Source organism: Phoxinus phoxinus, assembly GCF_949152265.1.
Source record: "Phoxinus phoxinus genome assembly, chromosome: 17".
NCBI classification, from domain to species: Eukaryota; Metazoa; Chordata; class Actinopteri; order Cypriniformes; family Leuciscidae; genus Phoxinus; species Phoxinus phoxinus.
In genome coordinates this window covers 20807829-20824298 of record NC_136892.1, presented here as the reverse complement: position 1 = coordinate 20824298, position 16470 = coordinate 20807829, and the positions used below count along the sequence as shown (strand labels likewise).

At 38.4% G+C, this 16470-nt stretch overlaps 2 protein-coding genes across 4 annotated transcripts; both read left to right on the top strand.

The window, feature by feature from the left end:
• The first annotated feature begins 288 nt into the window (after positions 1–288).
• LOC306984281 (uncharacterized protein) lies at positions 289–9214 on the top strand. Of its 3 annotated transcripts, none has more exons than XM_079585489.1 (4): positions 289–667; positions 1934–2072; positions 5757–6257; positions 7503–9214. In XM_079585489.1, the coding sequence occupies exons 1-4, from the start codon at positions 488–490 to the stop codon at positions 8957–8959; spliced, it is 2277 nt and encodes a 758-aa protein (XP_079441615.1). In that variant the 5' UTR covers positions 289–487; the 3' UTR covers positions 8960–9214. The 3 variants fall into 3 exon arrangements, with proteins under 3 accessions (XP_079441615.1, XP_079441617.1, XP_079441616.1); XM_079585491.1 differs by having other exon boundaries at positions 293–667; positions 6866–9214; XM_079585490.1 differs by having other exon boundaries at positions 359–667; positions 1937–2072.
• Positions 9215–9756: 542 nt separating this feature from the next.
• On the top strand, positions 9757–13924 carry LOC306984282 (intracellular hyaluronan-binding protein 4). Its single transcript, XM_079585492.1, has 8 exons — positions 9757–10224; positions 10422–10530; positions 10651–10806; positions 12165–12236; positions 12338–12415; positions 12543–12708; positions 12789–12989; positions 13142–13924. Exons 1-8 carry the CDS (start codon positions 9972–9974, stop codon positions 13184–13186), a joined length of 1080 nt encoding a protein of 359 aa, XP_079441618.1. The 5' UTR covers positions 9757–9971; the 3' UTR covers positions 13187–13924.
• The last annotated feature ends 2546 nt before the right edge of the window (positions 13925–16470 follow it).

Sequence of the window (16470 nt, the reverse complement as noted above, 5' to 3'; positions counted from 1 at the left end):
TGAAAACTTAAAAAAAATTGTTAAAACAAATCTAAGGTTTTAATTTTTGAGTCACAAAAATCATGCATAAAATAATAAGAATTTCTTAAGAATTGTTCCATGCATCTCACAAATTCAGAAAAAAAACTACATTTGTTTTCTAGGGTTGAAAAAACATAAGCAAATATCAACATTTAGTTCTATTATATGAATCTCACAAATTTATAGACTGTGCTTCCCGGTACAGGAGGAATAAAAACATTTGACTTCCCCACTTGAAGTAAAGCGTACTAATAACTCCAACCCTCTAGGTGGCAGTACTGCGATTACAAAACATACTCCATTCGAGATATTAGTTTGAGAGACGAATTTCCTTCCGTTTGTTCACCCGCCACAAACAAGCAAATTAACCGGGATAGCTAGGATACCTTTTAAACCTGCATTATTGTATGTAATGAGGTAGTACGCATATTTTGGGGAGTAAAGTGCCGAGTAATCATCCTTGAGCATGACGGCAGTAATTCACGAGTTACTGTCCTCCGTTATGGGGGTGTTAGTTGAAAGTGTCGTGTCGGAGTTGAGCAAACATCTCTCTGACTTCACGGCTGTCTTATCTGAAGAGTGGAAGCGCAACAAGGGGACTGCAGTGAACAAAAACAGACTTAAACAGGCGAATCAAGCCAAAACTGTAAGTTCTAGAGTAGAAAAGCGCATTAACTGTCCATTCCTGTTCACAACACGCTTCTAAATGTTGCCTGGCTGTTGTTTACATTGTAATTGCAACTGGCATATGAAGAGTGCACAGAGTAACGAATATATTAAGTCCATATTGAATGTAATTATTTTATAAACATAATAAACCTGTTAAACTTGCATCCTCGATCTGTTTCCCAGTAAGCTGTTGTTGAGTAAATGGCGTGTTTTTGTAACATGATGCTGTCTTAAATTCCTGCTTGGCAATTAATACTGATTCTTACAGAAGAATGTCCCACATTGGAATGGAAATTAACCAGAGATGATTACGTTAGACATCATTCTCAATTGTTTTTGACATATGACAGACACATGAAAATATATGAAAGAAACCAAACTACTGTGTTCTGACTGAAGGATAAGTTCAATTTTAAAAATATAACACAAATATACACTTAAACAGCTGTACCTACTTTGTCAACATGCCAGATATATTTGAAAAATTATACACTGAAAAATCTAGTCATATGTGCTCGGCAAGGTTTTAATTTGTGAGTAAAAAAATCATGACAGTCGTCATCACACAAGTTGTAAAGAAATTGTTTGGTGTTTTTACATGATTTTCCTCCTGATCGTAGGCAGCGAGCAATAACATAAAAACACAATCAATGCTGCATTAATAGAAAATGTTTTGTCACCAGCGCAAGGCGACGTGATGACAAATTGACAATTTAATAGATGGTGTAGAAAACATCATTCATTCAACTGAATGCTGGAGTTGGTGATTTATATAATATGCAACATTGCTTTTTGTGTCTGTCAGTGTTCACTCATATTGAGTGATTGGAAATGCATGTCTTTTGAGGACATTGGAGCAGGATATTTACATATGAATACCTCAAAATGTTTGTCCTTTGGGGATCTTGTAGTCAGAATGCATTGAAAACAAAAGACAACATTGCAGTTCTCTAGGGATCCAAAAAAAGAAGAAGAGAAAAACCCAGAGTCAAATATTTTGTGCATGGAAAGTAATTATTCTAAGATCAGACAGCATAACAAAAATCATTTATTTTAATCAAACCCTTTTTGACATGCAGCAAATTGTAATAGGTGCATGCAAAAAACTAAATCTCAAATGATCTCTCTGTCTTTTTCTTTCTTTTCTTTATTTATAAAGCACTTTCAACACAACTCTAGGTTGTACAAAGTGTGCTGTACAATACAACTAAAATCTGATACAATACATGTCTTTGTATTTCAGAAGGAGTTTGCTGCATTCATGGAGCTGTTGAGTAAAGCCACAATAGAGACAATGGTGAAACTGATTCATGATCGCATCTCAGCTCAAGTATTGGAAGCTACAGCAAAGTCTCAGCTGTCAAAACAAGACACACTAAATGGTATGTCCTTATTCTTAAAGACACAATGAAATCAATACAGACGTTTCTTATTTTTGATGGAATATTGCAGTGTTTTTTATAAATGATTTATCTGTGTAGATAATTTTTTTTCATGTGCCCTCATAATCTTTAATCAAAATAACTTCCTCTCCTTATTGCATAGACATCTTTTCTCTTTACTGATGACGTTTTTACTAGCCTTAAGTCAGGACAACCTGTCACTCACATGAGATCACAGCAATAGCAAACCACAATGATCCAATCAATTCCAGATGGACAATAACATGTCCCGCCCTACATTCTTTCTTGTTTGTTGAACTTGCATACATTACAATAGGAAAGACTTCCGTTTTATGCTGACTTTAATCTCCAACTTAAATCAAAACCTGCAAGAATATTAAATTTATAATTTTCAAGTAAGTTTGATAAATATATGTGGTCCAATTTTTATGATTATTCATCTCTTCTAGATTGGTCTGCAGAAGGTTTTCAAAGTACCCAAAGTGCATTTATTTGTACTCCTCTTGGTAGAAATGAGATCAATTCATAAATTAAAGCTGCAAGCAGCGATTGCGGGCCCAAGCCGGTGGCACCGCCACCCTGGTGCCTTTAGTGGAACTAAAGGCACCGGGTGGCGGTGCCACCGGCTTGGGCCCTCCATCGCTGCTTGCAGCTTTAATTATATATATATATATATATATATATATATATATATATATATATATATATATATATATATATATATATATATATATATAAATAAAAAAATAAATAAAAATATATATATATATATATTATGTAAATTCTTTTTTTCCCCCTATTTTTAACATATATATTATTATATATATAATAATAATATATATATTATTAACATTTTTGGATGCTAAACTATTCTTTTTATAGGCTTTGTACTTTGTACACTTTGTACACTCACGTTCCAATATAGAAAAATTAAAAAAAATTATTATGAACGGCACAAACTGTACAAATGACTATTTAAACAGAGCAGTGTAATTTTTATATGTAAGGTTGACTATTTTATTATTATATTTTATTAAGGCTATAATGAACATTCTGCGATGTCAGGATTGCAATGCTGGAATGCTGTGTGTGTGTGTGTGTGTGTGTGTGTGTGTGTGTGTGTGTGTGTGTGTGTGTGTGTGTGTGTGTGTGTGTGTGTGTGTGTGTGTGTGTGTGTGTGTGTGTGTGTGTGTGTGTGTGTGTGTGTGTGTGTGTGTGTGTGTGTGTGTGTGTGTGTGTGTGTGTGTGTGTGTGTGTGTGTGTGTGTGTGTGTGTGAGGCTCGATCGAACAATGGAGACATAAAAACATACTCCGTCATTTTGTTCATACAGACCATCATTCAAAATGCAAAGTGTTTCCTTATATTTGTGTACACTGGCAATGAAACACAACATTGTGCTTTTGTTAAACTATAAACTCTTGTCAAACTGTAACCTACAACTGTCACCCAACCAAAATCACACACACACACACACACACACACACACACACACACACACACACACACACACACACACACACATCCCCCCTCCCCTCCCCTCCCCACACAGACAGACACACACACACACAGAATGGCAGAGAGACAGAGAGAGAGAAAATACACATTCAAACCACAATATCTGACTTCCTGTTGGTCGGAGCTAATGACTGTAAATTAGAAAGTTGTCCGGATCGAAGAGAAGAATATACGTACCGAGTTTGGTTACTGTAGGTAAAACTATAACTAAGTTATAACACACTTTATGCATCCTTTTTTAATCATAAATTTGTTTCCTCGCCACGGCCAAACCGTTCGAGATATCAAAAATCCCCTGGCAATTTATCATCTTCCATGTCTTGACTTCATGCTGACCGAGTTTCGTGGTCATCGGATGAATTCTCTAGGAGAAGTGTTTCAAATGCGAGAGCAAGCGTTCTCCAATCAACCCGTAATAGCCGACTTCATGTTGGGCTGGCGTAAAACTTGACCCAGGGAAAGTTGTTCGGCCCGATTAAATCTATATGTGTACCGAGTTTCATATTAATTCATGCAAGCGTGTTTGATATACGGACAAGTGTTCGAATCCCATTCCAGGGGGCGCTGTCGAGCCCCCCTGCCACGCCCGGGTACCAGCTTCAGCCCGGCCCTAATGGCCGCGGGTTCTGACCTGTGTGCAAAATTTCAAGAGTTTTCGAGCACGTTAAGGCCCTCAAAAGTGCCAGAGATTTTGCACACAGCAGAGAAATGGTTAAACTAAACTAGCCCCCCTCCTCACACACACACACACACACAGAGGGGCAGAGGGAAAATGCTCCAAACAGTACACATTCAAACCAAAATATCTGACTTCCTGTTGGTCGGAGCTTATGACTGTAAATTAGAAAGTTGTCCGGATCGAAGAGAAGAATATACGTACCGAGTTTGGTTACTGTAGGTAAAACTAATACCCCATTTTTGACTAAAGGTGGCGCTACTGAGCCCCTTACCACGCCCGTTTCTGAAACTTCGCACATGTCTATTACACAATAAATGTCAAATGCATGTTGAGTTTCATGCAATTTGAAGCATGTTAAGAGCTTCAAATGCATCCAAAAAGAATATAAAAGTTTAAAGCGTTGCCATGGCGACAGTATTAAAGATATCAATAATCCTTTCACAGGTCTACATCTGTCGTGTGTTTACATTATACAGATGAAGTTTGAAGCAAATCGGGTAAAAATAAGAGGGTGATTTCAAAGCATTTCGAAAGTGACACACTTCCTGCTGCCAGTTGGTGGCGCTATAACTTTGACTCACAATAGTCACATCCATGTGATCGGCCTCTTACAGCGAACACACTGCTGAAGTTTCATCAAGATCAATTAATGTATGAGGATGTTATAACACACTTCCTGTTTCCAATATTCGCCATAAATTCGTTTCCTCACCACGGCCAAACCGTTCGAGATATCAAAAATCCCCTCGCAACTTTTCATCCTCAATGTCTTGAGTTCATGCACACCGAGTTTCGTGGTGATTGGTTGAATCGTCTAGGAGGAGTATTTTAAATTCCATTGCATGTGTTTTTTAAACTACGCCAAATAGCCGACTTCCTGTTGGGCTGGGGTAAAAAGTCAGAGCATGAAGGATATATGAACCGATGAGATCTATAAGTGTACCGAGTTTCATATTATTTCATGCAAGCGTGTTTGATTTATGGACCAAGTTTTCGGACCCCGTTCCAGGGGGCGCTGTCGAGCCCCCCTGCCACGCCCGGGTACCAGCTTCAGTCCGGCTCTAATGGCCGCGGGTTCTGACCAGTGTGCAAAGTTTCAAGAGTTTTTGAGCACGTTAAGGCCCCCAAAAGTGGCAAAAACCTTGAAAAAAAATTTATTATAAAGAAGAAGAAGAAGAAGAAGAAGAAAAACAAAAAACCCTTAGAAGAACAATAGGGCTCTGCGCCCTTTCAGGGCTTGGGCCCTAACAAGACGACCAGAAATGCTTGCACTGTAAATCTGTTATATCTACCTAACCATATTACAAGATTCCTGCTTGTAAATTCCTAAAATAATAATAATAATTATAATATAAGTTTGTTTTAATAATACATTGTGTGTTGGAATATATTATGGTTTTACGATTTTCATTATGCGAAAAAAAAAGATTTTTAAGATTTTTATTAAATCTTATTTTATTCTCACAGAGGGTCAAGCAGTCACAACTGAGCCTGAAAATAATGTACTTCTTGGGACTGAAAAGAACAAGGATTATGAATTGGAATCAGAACATCAGGAAAACTCTGGACAAGCAGCAAATAATCAGTACCAACAGCTGCCATCCGCACCCACTGAGATTCTGGCAGGCAATGAGGGTTTGAGTGAAAGCCAACCTTCCACAAGCACAAATATAGCTGCAGAGGAGAGACGGGAGCCTTTCATTTGCGAGTCCTGTGGAGTTTCTTTCAATGACTTGGCCCTGTTGAACATTCACAATGCTTTACACAAAGAAAGACCTTTCAATTGTTTGACATGTGGGAATACTTTCAAAATGATGAAATGCTTGATGAAACACCAGCGATTTCACTCGACTCCGGAAGTGAGTATTGAGTTCGAAGCCACTCTGCACGAAGAAGAATTCATTGTGCAGCTCGAGACCTGTGATGCTGTTAATACATCCCTGGAAACACTAGAGGTCACCACTCAAGGTAAGACATGATTTCAAATGCTGTGCTTAAAGGGTTAGTTCACCCAAAAATAGAAATTCTGTCAGTAATTACTCACCCTAATGTTGGTCCAACCCTGTAAGACTTTAGTTCATCCTCGGAACACAAATTAACATATTTTTTATGAAAACAGAGCTTTCTCAGTCCTTCATAGGCTGCTATGTAATTTCATCTGCCGGCCCAGAAAGTTAGTAAAGACATCGTTAAAATAGTCCAAGTGACTACAGTGGCTCAACCTTTATTTTTATCAAGCGACGTGAAATAGTATGATTTTATATTTTTTTAATATACATTTTAAATTTTAATCTATTCCTGTAATGGCAAAGCTGAATTTTCTGCTTTACCAAACATTTCTTATTATTAATTTTGAAAATAATTGTGCTGCTTAATCCTTTATGGACACCGTGATAAAAAAAAAAAAATCAGGTGAAATAGTAAATAGTAAGTTTAAAAGAACAACATTTATTTGAATAAAACCTTTTTGAATACAATATATTAATTTACAAAATGTAGTGTGTGAATGCCGATTGGCTCTATGCCTTTTATAAAGCGGCACCGAATGCCAATTCTTCTGAAACTTTCTCCTTCAGACCGTTGACTTCACACTGTCTGAACATTGAAGATCTTCCTTGCCATAGAAAAGCATCTCTTCAGCGGACGGCATCACAAGCTGCTATTGTGAACCCGCCACTCCCCATCAACAGCAATACAAACACCGTGTTTACACCGGACACAAGTGTTATTGCCTCGCAACAGCTAAAAGCTGTCTACACTGTACGCGACAAAGCAACCGTTGCAAATCTATTTGTCCTTCGTTTCAGAAGTAGCATGAGCGCTTGGAGTAGGTTCATAAATAGAATGGCGTGTCAGTTTACTGTCGGGGATTTGTTGTGGCATCGCACTGCGTCCAGTGTAAACAGAATCACTGATTATAATGGGTTCTTTAGTCACGTCAGGTATAGACACCGTGAAAATTAAGCAATTGCAGGTGTTTTTCATTGCAGGGTTTCAATTAAAATTTAATTTTTCCAATTTTTTTTGTGGGGTGGGGGTGCCAGATTGTTTTCAAGGTTTAAGGGGGTGTGACTAAAGTTTAAAAACAACAGCTTTAATGAGTTAAAATTTACTGAACCAAAATGACCAATATTTCTATATAAAAGAAAATGTAGGATGTTATCTTTTCCAGTTTGTTTCTCTTAAACATACTCTGTGTTCTTCTCCTTACAGAAATTCTACAAAATAACTTGGACAACGAAGACTTATCTTGTGCTGTTTTGGAAAGCAGTCAGTATGCAACCGAATCGCTTGTGCAAGGTTTGAATATTACCATCGAAAATGCCGACATTCCGCCCAACGCCACACCTCACACAGTAATGATAAAGCAATCAAATCATGGCTTGTTCCGTTGCAAAACTTGCGGGAAGTGTTTTGAACTGAGGTGGAAGTTCATTAACCACGTTCGGGCTCACGTGAAACATTATAAATGTTCGCATTGCGATAAGCGCTTTACTATGAGAAGCTGCCTCATCAGACACGCGGCGATGCACACTGGAGCTCAGTTATTCAAATGTGATATATGTTCCAAGTCTTTTGTATTTCAGGCTTCCCTGGAAAAGCACAAGCGTCTTCACACGGCAGAAAAGACGGTTACTTGCCCACACTGCCAGAAGGTTTTTCCTGGCAAGCGTTCGTACGGCAGACACAGATGCAGAGCAGTCGAAACGCTCTACAGCTGTCCCGTATGTGACAAGCAGTTCAAAATTAAACAAAACATGCTCGATCATCAAACACTGCACACCGGCGAGAAGCCCTACTGCTGCGAGATATGTGGCGCGTTTTATAGCTGCGAACGATATCTGAAAAATCACCAGAAGAGTCACATCGAGAAAACCTACGAGTATCCGTGCGAACTCTGCGACAAGCGGTTCAGTGCTCGCAAACACTTGCAGGCGCATATGCTCGTGCACACGAGGGAAAAGCGATACGCATGCGACGTATGCGACAAGAAGTTCGCCACCTCCGGAAACCTCAACAGGCACAAAGCTGGTCACACGGGAGTGAAGCTGTACGGCTGTCCGATATGTTTGAAAAGGTACACCACAGCGTACGCCCTGAAGATGCACATGCACAAACACACTTCAAGCAAACCGTTCCTTTGCGACGTTTGCGGTAAGGGATTTACCAGTTCGGACTACATGAAAAGGCACAAGCGAATCATTCACGCGGGAAGGAGGGATTGTGTGTGTTCGATCTGTAATAAGGCCTTCATATTCCCCAGTTCTCTTAATCAGCACATGCTTGTACACACAGGAGAGAAGCATCATGAGCGACTGGTCAGTCCTCTGCTGAAGAAGTTCAGTTGCGAACATTGTCAAAAGAAGTTCTACTCACAGGCCGCCCTTACGGTACACCAAAGGGTTCACACGAAGGAAAAGCCATATAGTTGTGAGGTTTGTGGAAAGAGGTTTGGGTATTCGAGCAGTATTCAGATGCACATGAGAATCCATACAGGAGAGAGACCTTTTGGTTGTGATGTTTGTGGTAAGACGTTTAATCAAGCTGTGCATCTGAGGACCCATCAGCGAGTGCACACCGGTCTAAAGTCATTCAGTTGTGAGAGCTGTGGGAAAAAGTTTGTGGATCATAGAAATCTTAAGCAACATAAATGTAAATATACCATGTAAATTCTTCAATTTTTGCAAAGTTACACTGAATTAAACATTGCATCTCATGTTCAGGGCTGTTTGAAATAGTTTATGTAATACATATAATTATTATGTTCATAGCTAATGATCTGTAGGGTCTTGATTGGCAAGCTGAATTAAACAAAATTGTGCAAGCCTCTGTATTTTTTAACTGTGTAAACAACTATATTTTCAAACCAGGACTGGGAATTAATGCTTGTGTGTGATGGCAATAAAAAACATCATGAAGAACTATCTCTGTCTTATTAACTTTAAATGTATTATGAAATAATTGTATTTGATTAAATATAAGAGTTGATTATTAAATGTCATGTCTAAATACAGTGTTTGCTAATCTATTCCTCTTAAAATATCTTACCCTGGTCGATTTTTAGATCTAAGATATCCCACATGTGTGTTGCACAGATGGAGTGGTTAAGGTAACTAAATTGAACAGTGTACTTTTTTAACATTTTTATTTATACTGGGAAGTTATTTTCTCAGCAATCATTCCCTTAGTTACCTCAAAAGTTCGCTTGATCTAATTTATTGCACAACTTTTTGTTATTATTGTAACTGTGTATGGGACAGCTATATTATGAAATATAGCTATGAGGAAATGCACAAACAGAAATTGTACCAATTTTATATTGGAATGACAATTTGTGTTTGTAAAAGTTTATAAATAAAAAATTATAAAAGTTATAATTCACAAAAAAACGGGTATTTTATACAAGATAGCAAATAATAATTTGAATGCGTATTCAATATTAGTGAGGGCGTTCTGAAAACTAAGTGGACTTCCGGGGCGGAGACTAATTGCTTTTATATTAACCTGATTTCAATTTCATGAACGTCACTTCTGACGGTTAAATTTGTTGGTGTTCACTGACTAGGCCTCAATCAATGGGCTCTGTTTAAACTCTCCATTTTCTCTTTTGGAGATAAACAGAACTTTCTTGACCCTTCGATGATATCTAGTCGATTGTTTTCTTTATAATAATCGAAAAATATGAAGGAGTTAACGCTAGTGGAGGAGATGCCTAATGAGGGGTATGGGTGCGCCGTTGCTAATCGTTTCGGCCAACTGCTGGACGATGAATCCGACCCTTTCGACATCTTATTCGCGGCAGGGGCAGGGAAAAAGCAGAAGAAGAAGAAAGAGGAGCAAAAGAAAACTTCAACCACGACTAACGTTAAAGCTGGAAAGAAGGAGTCTCAAAGAGACCGGACAATGGTTCTTCCAGTAGTTGGAGGTGGACAAGGTAACGTTAACTTGGGTGAAGGAGGGTGTAATTTTACTCGACGCAACATGTCTTTCGGTTAATAAAGTTCTAGATGAATTTGATCAACCACTAACGTTAGAAGAATATGAATGTGGTGTGCTATAACTTAGTTGCTGGAGTTTTAGGCGTTTCAAGTGTTCACATGTTTGTGGCATGTGTTTTGTCCAAATTTCTAGGCCAAGTCCGCCTTGCTCGTGGAGAGGTTGAGGAGCGAATAGAGAGACGCGTGACTTTTGAGCGCAAATTCAACGATGCAGAAACCCCCCTTAGTTTCTCTGTTGAGAGGTGAGTTAAAGCTCTACCTAATCTAATTATGTAACGTTACTAATTAAACGGCGTTATTGTTTTTAGTCATCGTCCGGAATTATTTTTTGTGCCACCCAATCTATCTTCGTCTGCGTGTAGGCCTGTGGATGTGCTGGACAGGCCCAGTGTCAGAGGAAGAGGTACTGGACGAGGACGAGGAGCCCGAGGCCCAGGATATGGATATCCAAGATCCAATGATGGATTTGACCAGAGAGGAAAGCGGGAGTTCGAACGACACAGTGGCAGTGACCGAACGTGAGTTCTTTCGGTTATTTAAATGTCTGTTAAAAAAAAAGTAATGTGGTGTTTGGCAGCTGGTTTCGATTTAAGACCTAGACTTTAAGGGCTAGTTCTCCCCAAAATTAAAATTCTAAAATTCTCACCCTCAAGTTGTTCCAAACCTGTATGAATTTCTTTGTTCTGCTGAACACATTATATTTAGAAAAATGTCGGTAACTAAATACTTTATGGTAGCCATTGACTTCCATAACTATGGAAGTCCATGTGAATAAAAAAATTTGGGTGAACTATCCCTTCAATTCCATATCACTTATAAATGAATTAAAATTATACAGATAACATGTCCTTTATCACTGAAACATTGTTTCATATTCGAATATATTAGATACAAAATATTATAAAGCAATAATATAATAATTTATTCATGTCAAACAGATAAAAAAATATTATAAAGCAGTAATATATTAATTTATTCATGTCAAACAGATAAAAAAATATTATAAAGCAATAATATATTAATTCATGTCAAACTGATAAAAAAATATCACATCAATCTCTTGGTTCTATTATGTGATAGATAACATGTACAATTATATGGTTAATTGCATTGTCTACCTTTTTTGTTTATTTCCGTAACCATTTAAGAACTTATCCCATTTTGAGTTAAGTAGCTATTTGGAACCTGCTGGTTTAAAGAATTTTGGAACTAATGTCTGAAAGCTAAAAGGGTTCATATGATGCTTCATTTAGTTTATTTGGTAATAAAATGGGCTAACAGCTTTAAAAAGTTACATGCTGTAATTTGCAGCTCTTCCCTATCTGTCTGAAACGTGCTGAATTCTACAAAGCCCCTCCTTCCCTAAAGCTCCCTATTGGCCAAACACCTCAATGACGCAATTTTTGAAGGCAGCTCAATAATGTTGAATATTAAATGTCTCCTACTAAGCAAGCCAAAAGCTAAGGCAACAGTAGCAAGGAACTAAAACTCCATCAGGTGAAGAGAAAAAAACCTTGGGAGAAACCAGGCTCAGTCAAACAAATAGGAAGGCCAAACAAAGCGGTTTTGTTTTCTCCACGACATGACAGCACTACAATTCACTGAAGCCTTGTCTTCTCTCTTCATTATGCTCATATTTCACATTGTGAACGACATTTGAGAAAGCAATATCTGGGCTTGGATCGAGATGTTTAGAGCGGTGTTCTCTATTAGAATAAATCCCTTTTGTGGGAGACTGAGCTTTAACTTTACACATCTCATACACTCAATTACGGATATATTACATCAAGGAAAAACATTAAAAAGCATCAAATGACCCCTTTTAAAACATGTGTACGCAATGTCTTCTGGTAAATGAGGCATTACTTGAAATCAGGAGTGTCCGTTCGGAAGAGAAGCGCAGTGGCAGTGGATCTCGCAACTGGGGCTCTATGAGAGACCAAATGAGGTGACTTCACATTTCATATAATTATAATATATGTCAGATTGGAATTCTTTTCTCAGTTTGCGGCCCCCCATTTAAAATGGTTGTCATCTTCTGTCCTGTAGTGAAGAGAGGTCACCTAGTGAGGAGGTTGTTGAAACTGAGGAGACCCAAGAGGTAGCTTCAACTGAGGGAGAAAACAGGTCTGTTTCGCACAGCTACAGGAGATAGCTTGTAACACAATGCTTGGTACTATTATGTGCTAGCTTTATGAACCTATGCTTCCTAGAAGTCATAATGGATGTTAATGTATGATTGCTCGTCCTACAGACCATCTGAGACTGAGGAAGTAATTGAGGTTGCCATAGAGATGACACTGGATGAGTGGAAAGCCCTACAAGAGCAAAGCAGGCCCAAGGTAGAGCTGAATATTCGTAAGGCAGACACCCCTGTCCCATCCAAGGCCGTGGTTATCCATAAGTCCAAACTCCTTCAGGTAAGGAGTCCTATTTTTGGCTCAGAATTTGTTGGGTGCAGTTCTGCTCTTGTAATGGCAGTTTTTTTATTTCTTTCTAGAAACATGATAATGGCATTGATGAAGAGGATGTGGTTTTCCGTCGCCCGGCCAACGACATTACCTGTCAACTGGAGATCAACTTTGGCAGCCTGGCTCGACCCTCTCGTGGTGGGAGAGGTGGACGAGGTGGAGGTGGTCGTGGCCGTGGGGCTCCCCCCATGTCCATGCCATCCCAAAGATCTCCACAAAAACTTGAATATGTAAGTAATGTTGTATTGGTTGCATCAGAATGTGCTCATGCCCCTGACAACATAGTCCTGTGAAATGCGAGACTTGCAAGCCAAATTTATTCATGCTGTGTGTGAAAATGTGCCTGTAGTGGTTTTGGGCTCATGTTTTGGTGTTTCCTAAGGCTCCAAACCCAGATGATCCAGAAGATTTCCCTGCACTGGCCTAGTGCTCCTTCAGAGGAAGAGAGTGAAGCTCAAACTGTTCTGCAATCCATGTTGGTAACACTGAAATGATCAATGTGCACTTAAAATGATCAAAAATAAAGAATGCTCAAAGTTGGTATTTGCATTTACTGTAATTGTCATCTTGTTAATCATTCTTTAACTTTTGCACTTGATTGGATTTAATATTGAGGCTGGAGACGTGGTTTGTTAAATAAAGCATGCTATTAAAGGCATTCACCTGCGCTGAGTGAACTTTATTGTCCAAATATGTTAAGCATTTAATAACAAATCATAATGTATAAGGGTTCGTTCACCCAAAATTGAGTATTTACTCACCTTCATGATGACCCATGACTTTTTTTATTTATGAAATCTGAGCGATTTCTGTCCCCTTATTAACAGTTCACCCAACCACCACTTTGATGCTTCAAAAAGTAAAACAAAAAATCAAAACTCATCCATATGAATTAAATAGTCTGGTTAATTTTCTGAAGAGACATTATTTCTTATACTCTAAACCATTTAGGTTTTTATTCAGATATAAACATTCAAGGCATACATCTGATATGGACAACAGACGCTCAAGCTTGCTTGACATTCTTGTTACTCAGCACGTTTGAGCTCCTGCGAGAACCAATAATGTTTGTTCTCACTCGTCAAGCAGGTTCGGTTAAGCTTCTGTTTGTTTGCTGATCAATGTTTAAATGTGTCAAAATTAAATCTGTTCATTGTATAAATTGATCTTGTCTCTTTGGAAAAATTGACTAAACTGCTTAATTCATATGGATATGGGTAGTTTTATAGTCTCAACTTTTTGATGCGTAAAAGTGGTAGTGTAGACGGTCAAGGGAGGGACAGAAATCGCTCCGTTTTCTTTGAAAACTTAATTTGTGTTCCGAAGAACATGGTTTTGAAAAATGTTGAACTGAAATGTAATTTTCTGTTTGAATTAGTCAAGCTTATACAGTATAAACCATTCAGGAAGTTTGAGCAAAACATTTTTTTATTTTAGACTAAAGGTTTATGTAAAGACTGGAGGAATGGCAGCTGAAAGTTAATATTTTTTTTAAACCAAGTTATATTATTATAAAAACATATTTTAAAGTTACCATGTGCTATTTTTCATCACAGAAATGCAGCGTTGCTGAGCATTAGACATTGAGGAAAAAAGAAACTTCGGAATATTAGTGTAAACCGGAAGATCAAGATCAATTTGTGAGTTTAGTGTTTATTTAGAGTTAAAGCAGCGTTGTTGGGTAGGATGGGTTTGAAAAGATATATATAGGAGATGGGTAGACAGGGCTCGACATTAAGGCTTGTCCGCTTGTCCGGGATAAGTGGATTTTTTTTGTAGGACAAGTGAAAGTGAAAATTAGTTGTCCCACTGGACAAGTTAAATTTCAAACAAAATAAAATGCCATGTTACTTCACGTTATGTGCCAGATTTAATTTTACCGATTTGAAACTAACAATTTTTCCCCCCCACAATCCGTCGAACCAGCGTCCAACTCAGAATGCTTTGATTGGCCAATCAGGATTCGGTCCAAGTTGAAACATTTTTACCTGCCTCAAAGCGCCAGGAAAAGCTCCAAAACCAAGTCACCTTACAGTTAAACCAACAGCACCATACGAATTAAAACGGGAACGAAAATTTGTAACCAAATGGAAATTAATTCGACTGGGGTATTTATGAAGATAGAGTAATGGTCTGTGGCGTCTGTCGGGGGCAACCCGGCTGACAAGTAAGTGACGTTAGCTAGCTAGCGTTGGCATTCGTGTACTGTAAACAAGCATTAACAGCATTTTTATTGGTTAAATGTACATAGTTAAATATTAGCTAATGTTCGGATGTCAAGTAGCTACACGGTTTAAAGTATCCCTTAGTAAATCAGCCTCTGCCGGGTAGAACATTTATAAAAATATAAACATTTAGACATTTATCAAAAATAAATTAGAAAATTATAAATGTTTACCCGGACAAGTGACTTTTGTGCATGGACAAGTGAAACATAAATTTACTTGTCCGAAGGACAAGTGCCTCAAAAAGTTAATGTCAAGCCCTGGGTAGAGATGTATTTCAAACCGGTAACTAACTGCAGTGCAAATAAACCATTTGATCTCAGCCTCTTTTCAGTACAGTTCTTTACTATACCACCAGGGGGCATAACACCCCAGAGAATATGAGAAATCTGACCCTTGTGCTCCTGTGGCCAGTCGGGTGTCCATTGTACTTCTATGCTATTTCCCCTGTGCAGTGGTGGAAAACTGGATCACTGATCTCATACTTGTCACCCACTGCTTGAAAAATTACTAAAAAAAGTTCTGATGTCAGGAAATACTGCTTGCTGTGTGTGTGTGTAGACAAGTTTCCTCTAAGCTCACAGTGCTTTGGCTGGTGATGGAATGTCACACTGCTAGTCATATAGTGAAAGGAAATTAAATTTTCAATGGGCTGTTTCCTCCAACTCACCGTGTATCACTATAGATTTTGGCAGTTTGCTAGACATACTGCCAATCTTGCTGAAAAGAACCAGGGAGCTCTGTCCTGCAAGCCTGGCAGCAGTGAACTCTGGAATCAGATTCCTCAACGAGGAAATGGACAGTAGTGAGAGAAACTCTCATCTGCTGAATTCACTTTTTTTTCAGCTCCGCTGTCCCTCTTGATTGCTCTGACACTCTTATCTTTGAGCTATAAGTCTTGTCTTAGTGTAGCAATATGATACACACTGTTTTAGTCTTTGAAGAGAGTCTGTTGTTTTTTTAGGGGGATTGAGCCAGATTCCCGTGGCTGCGTTAACACTGAGATGATTGTAAATGTTAGGCTTATATGTTCTTTCTGCATTCTCAGGGCTGTTTTTTCTGTGGATAGTGTTGAGCTGGTGAAACACACATGCATGAGCTCATTGTAGCTGACAGAGTGAATCCAGATGGATAAAGCAGTGATACTGGAAGGATGTGTGTACAATATTTTCTGCACCCAAGTCCAAAGTTTTCTTTGTCTTGGCATCTTGTGTTTTCCCATCAGCCTTTTCCCTTACTCTTTCCCTCTGTATTTAAGTGGCTATTGGGGAGATCATGAACTGTGTGACTATAATTAACTGTCAACTGTTTTGAATTAATATAGATCCATTGGGGCGTAGAAACAAATGGTGATTGATCGTTGGCCTCGGGACCCAAAGAGTGATTGATTCAGTGTGGTGTTGAATTTGGTGTAACCCCAAAAAAGCATTTGTACCTTTGTCGTTTATTTTTCCAGAACAAATGTTAGGCTAAATCTTAAACAATT

What these genes read in the sequence shown, in the direction of transcription:
- LOC306984281 (XM_079585489.1), top strand. Translation starts at nt 488, where the DNA reads ATGACGGCAGTAATTCACGAGTTACTGTCCTCCGTTATGGGGGTGTTA. An exon ending in AGGCGAATCAAGCCAAAACT is followed by an intron (nt 668 to 1,933) that starts GTAAGTTCTAGA and finishes TTTGTATTTCAG; the next exon opens with AAGGAGTTTGCTGCATTCAT. An exon ending in ACTAGAGGTCACCACTCAAG is followed by an intron (nt 6,258 to 7,502) that starts GTAAGACATGAT and finishes TTCTCCTTACAG; the next exon opens with AAATTCTACAAAATAACTTG.
- LOC306984282 (XM_079585492.1), top strand. Translation starts at nt 9,972, where the DNA reads ATGAAGGAGTTAACGCTAGTGGAGGAGATGCCTAATGAGGGGTATGGG. An exon ending in AGTAGTTGGAGGTGGACAAG is followed by an intron (nt 10,225 to 10,421) that starts GTAACGTTAACT and finishes CCAAATTTCTAG; the next exon opens with GCCAAGTCCGCCTTGCTCGT. An exon ending in TCTATGAGAGACCAAATGAG is followed by an intron (nt 12,237 to 12,337) that starts GTGACTTCACAT and finishes TCTGTCCTGTAG; the next exon opens with TGAAGAGAGGTCACCTAGTG.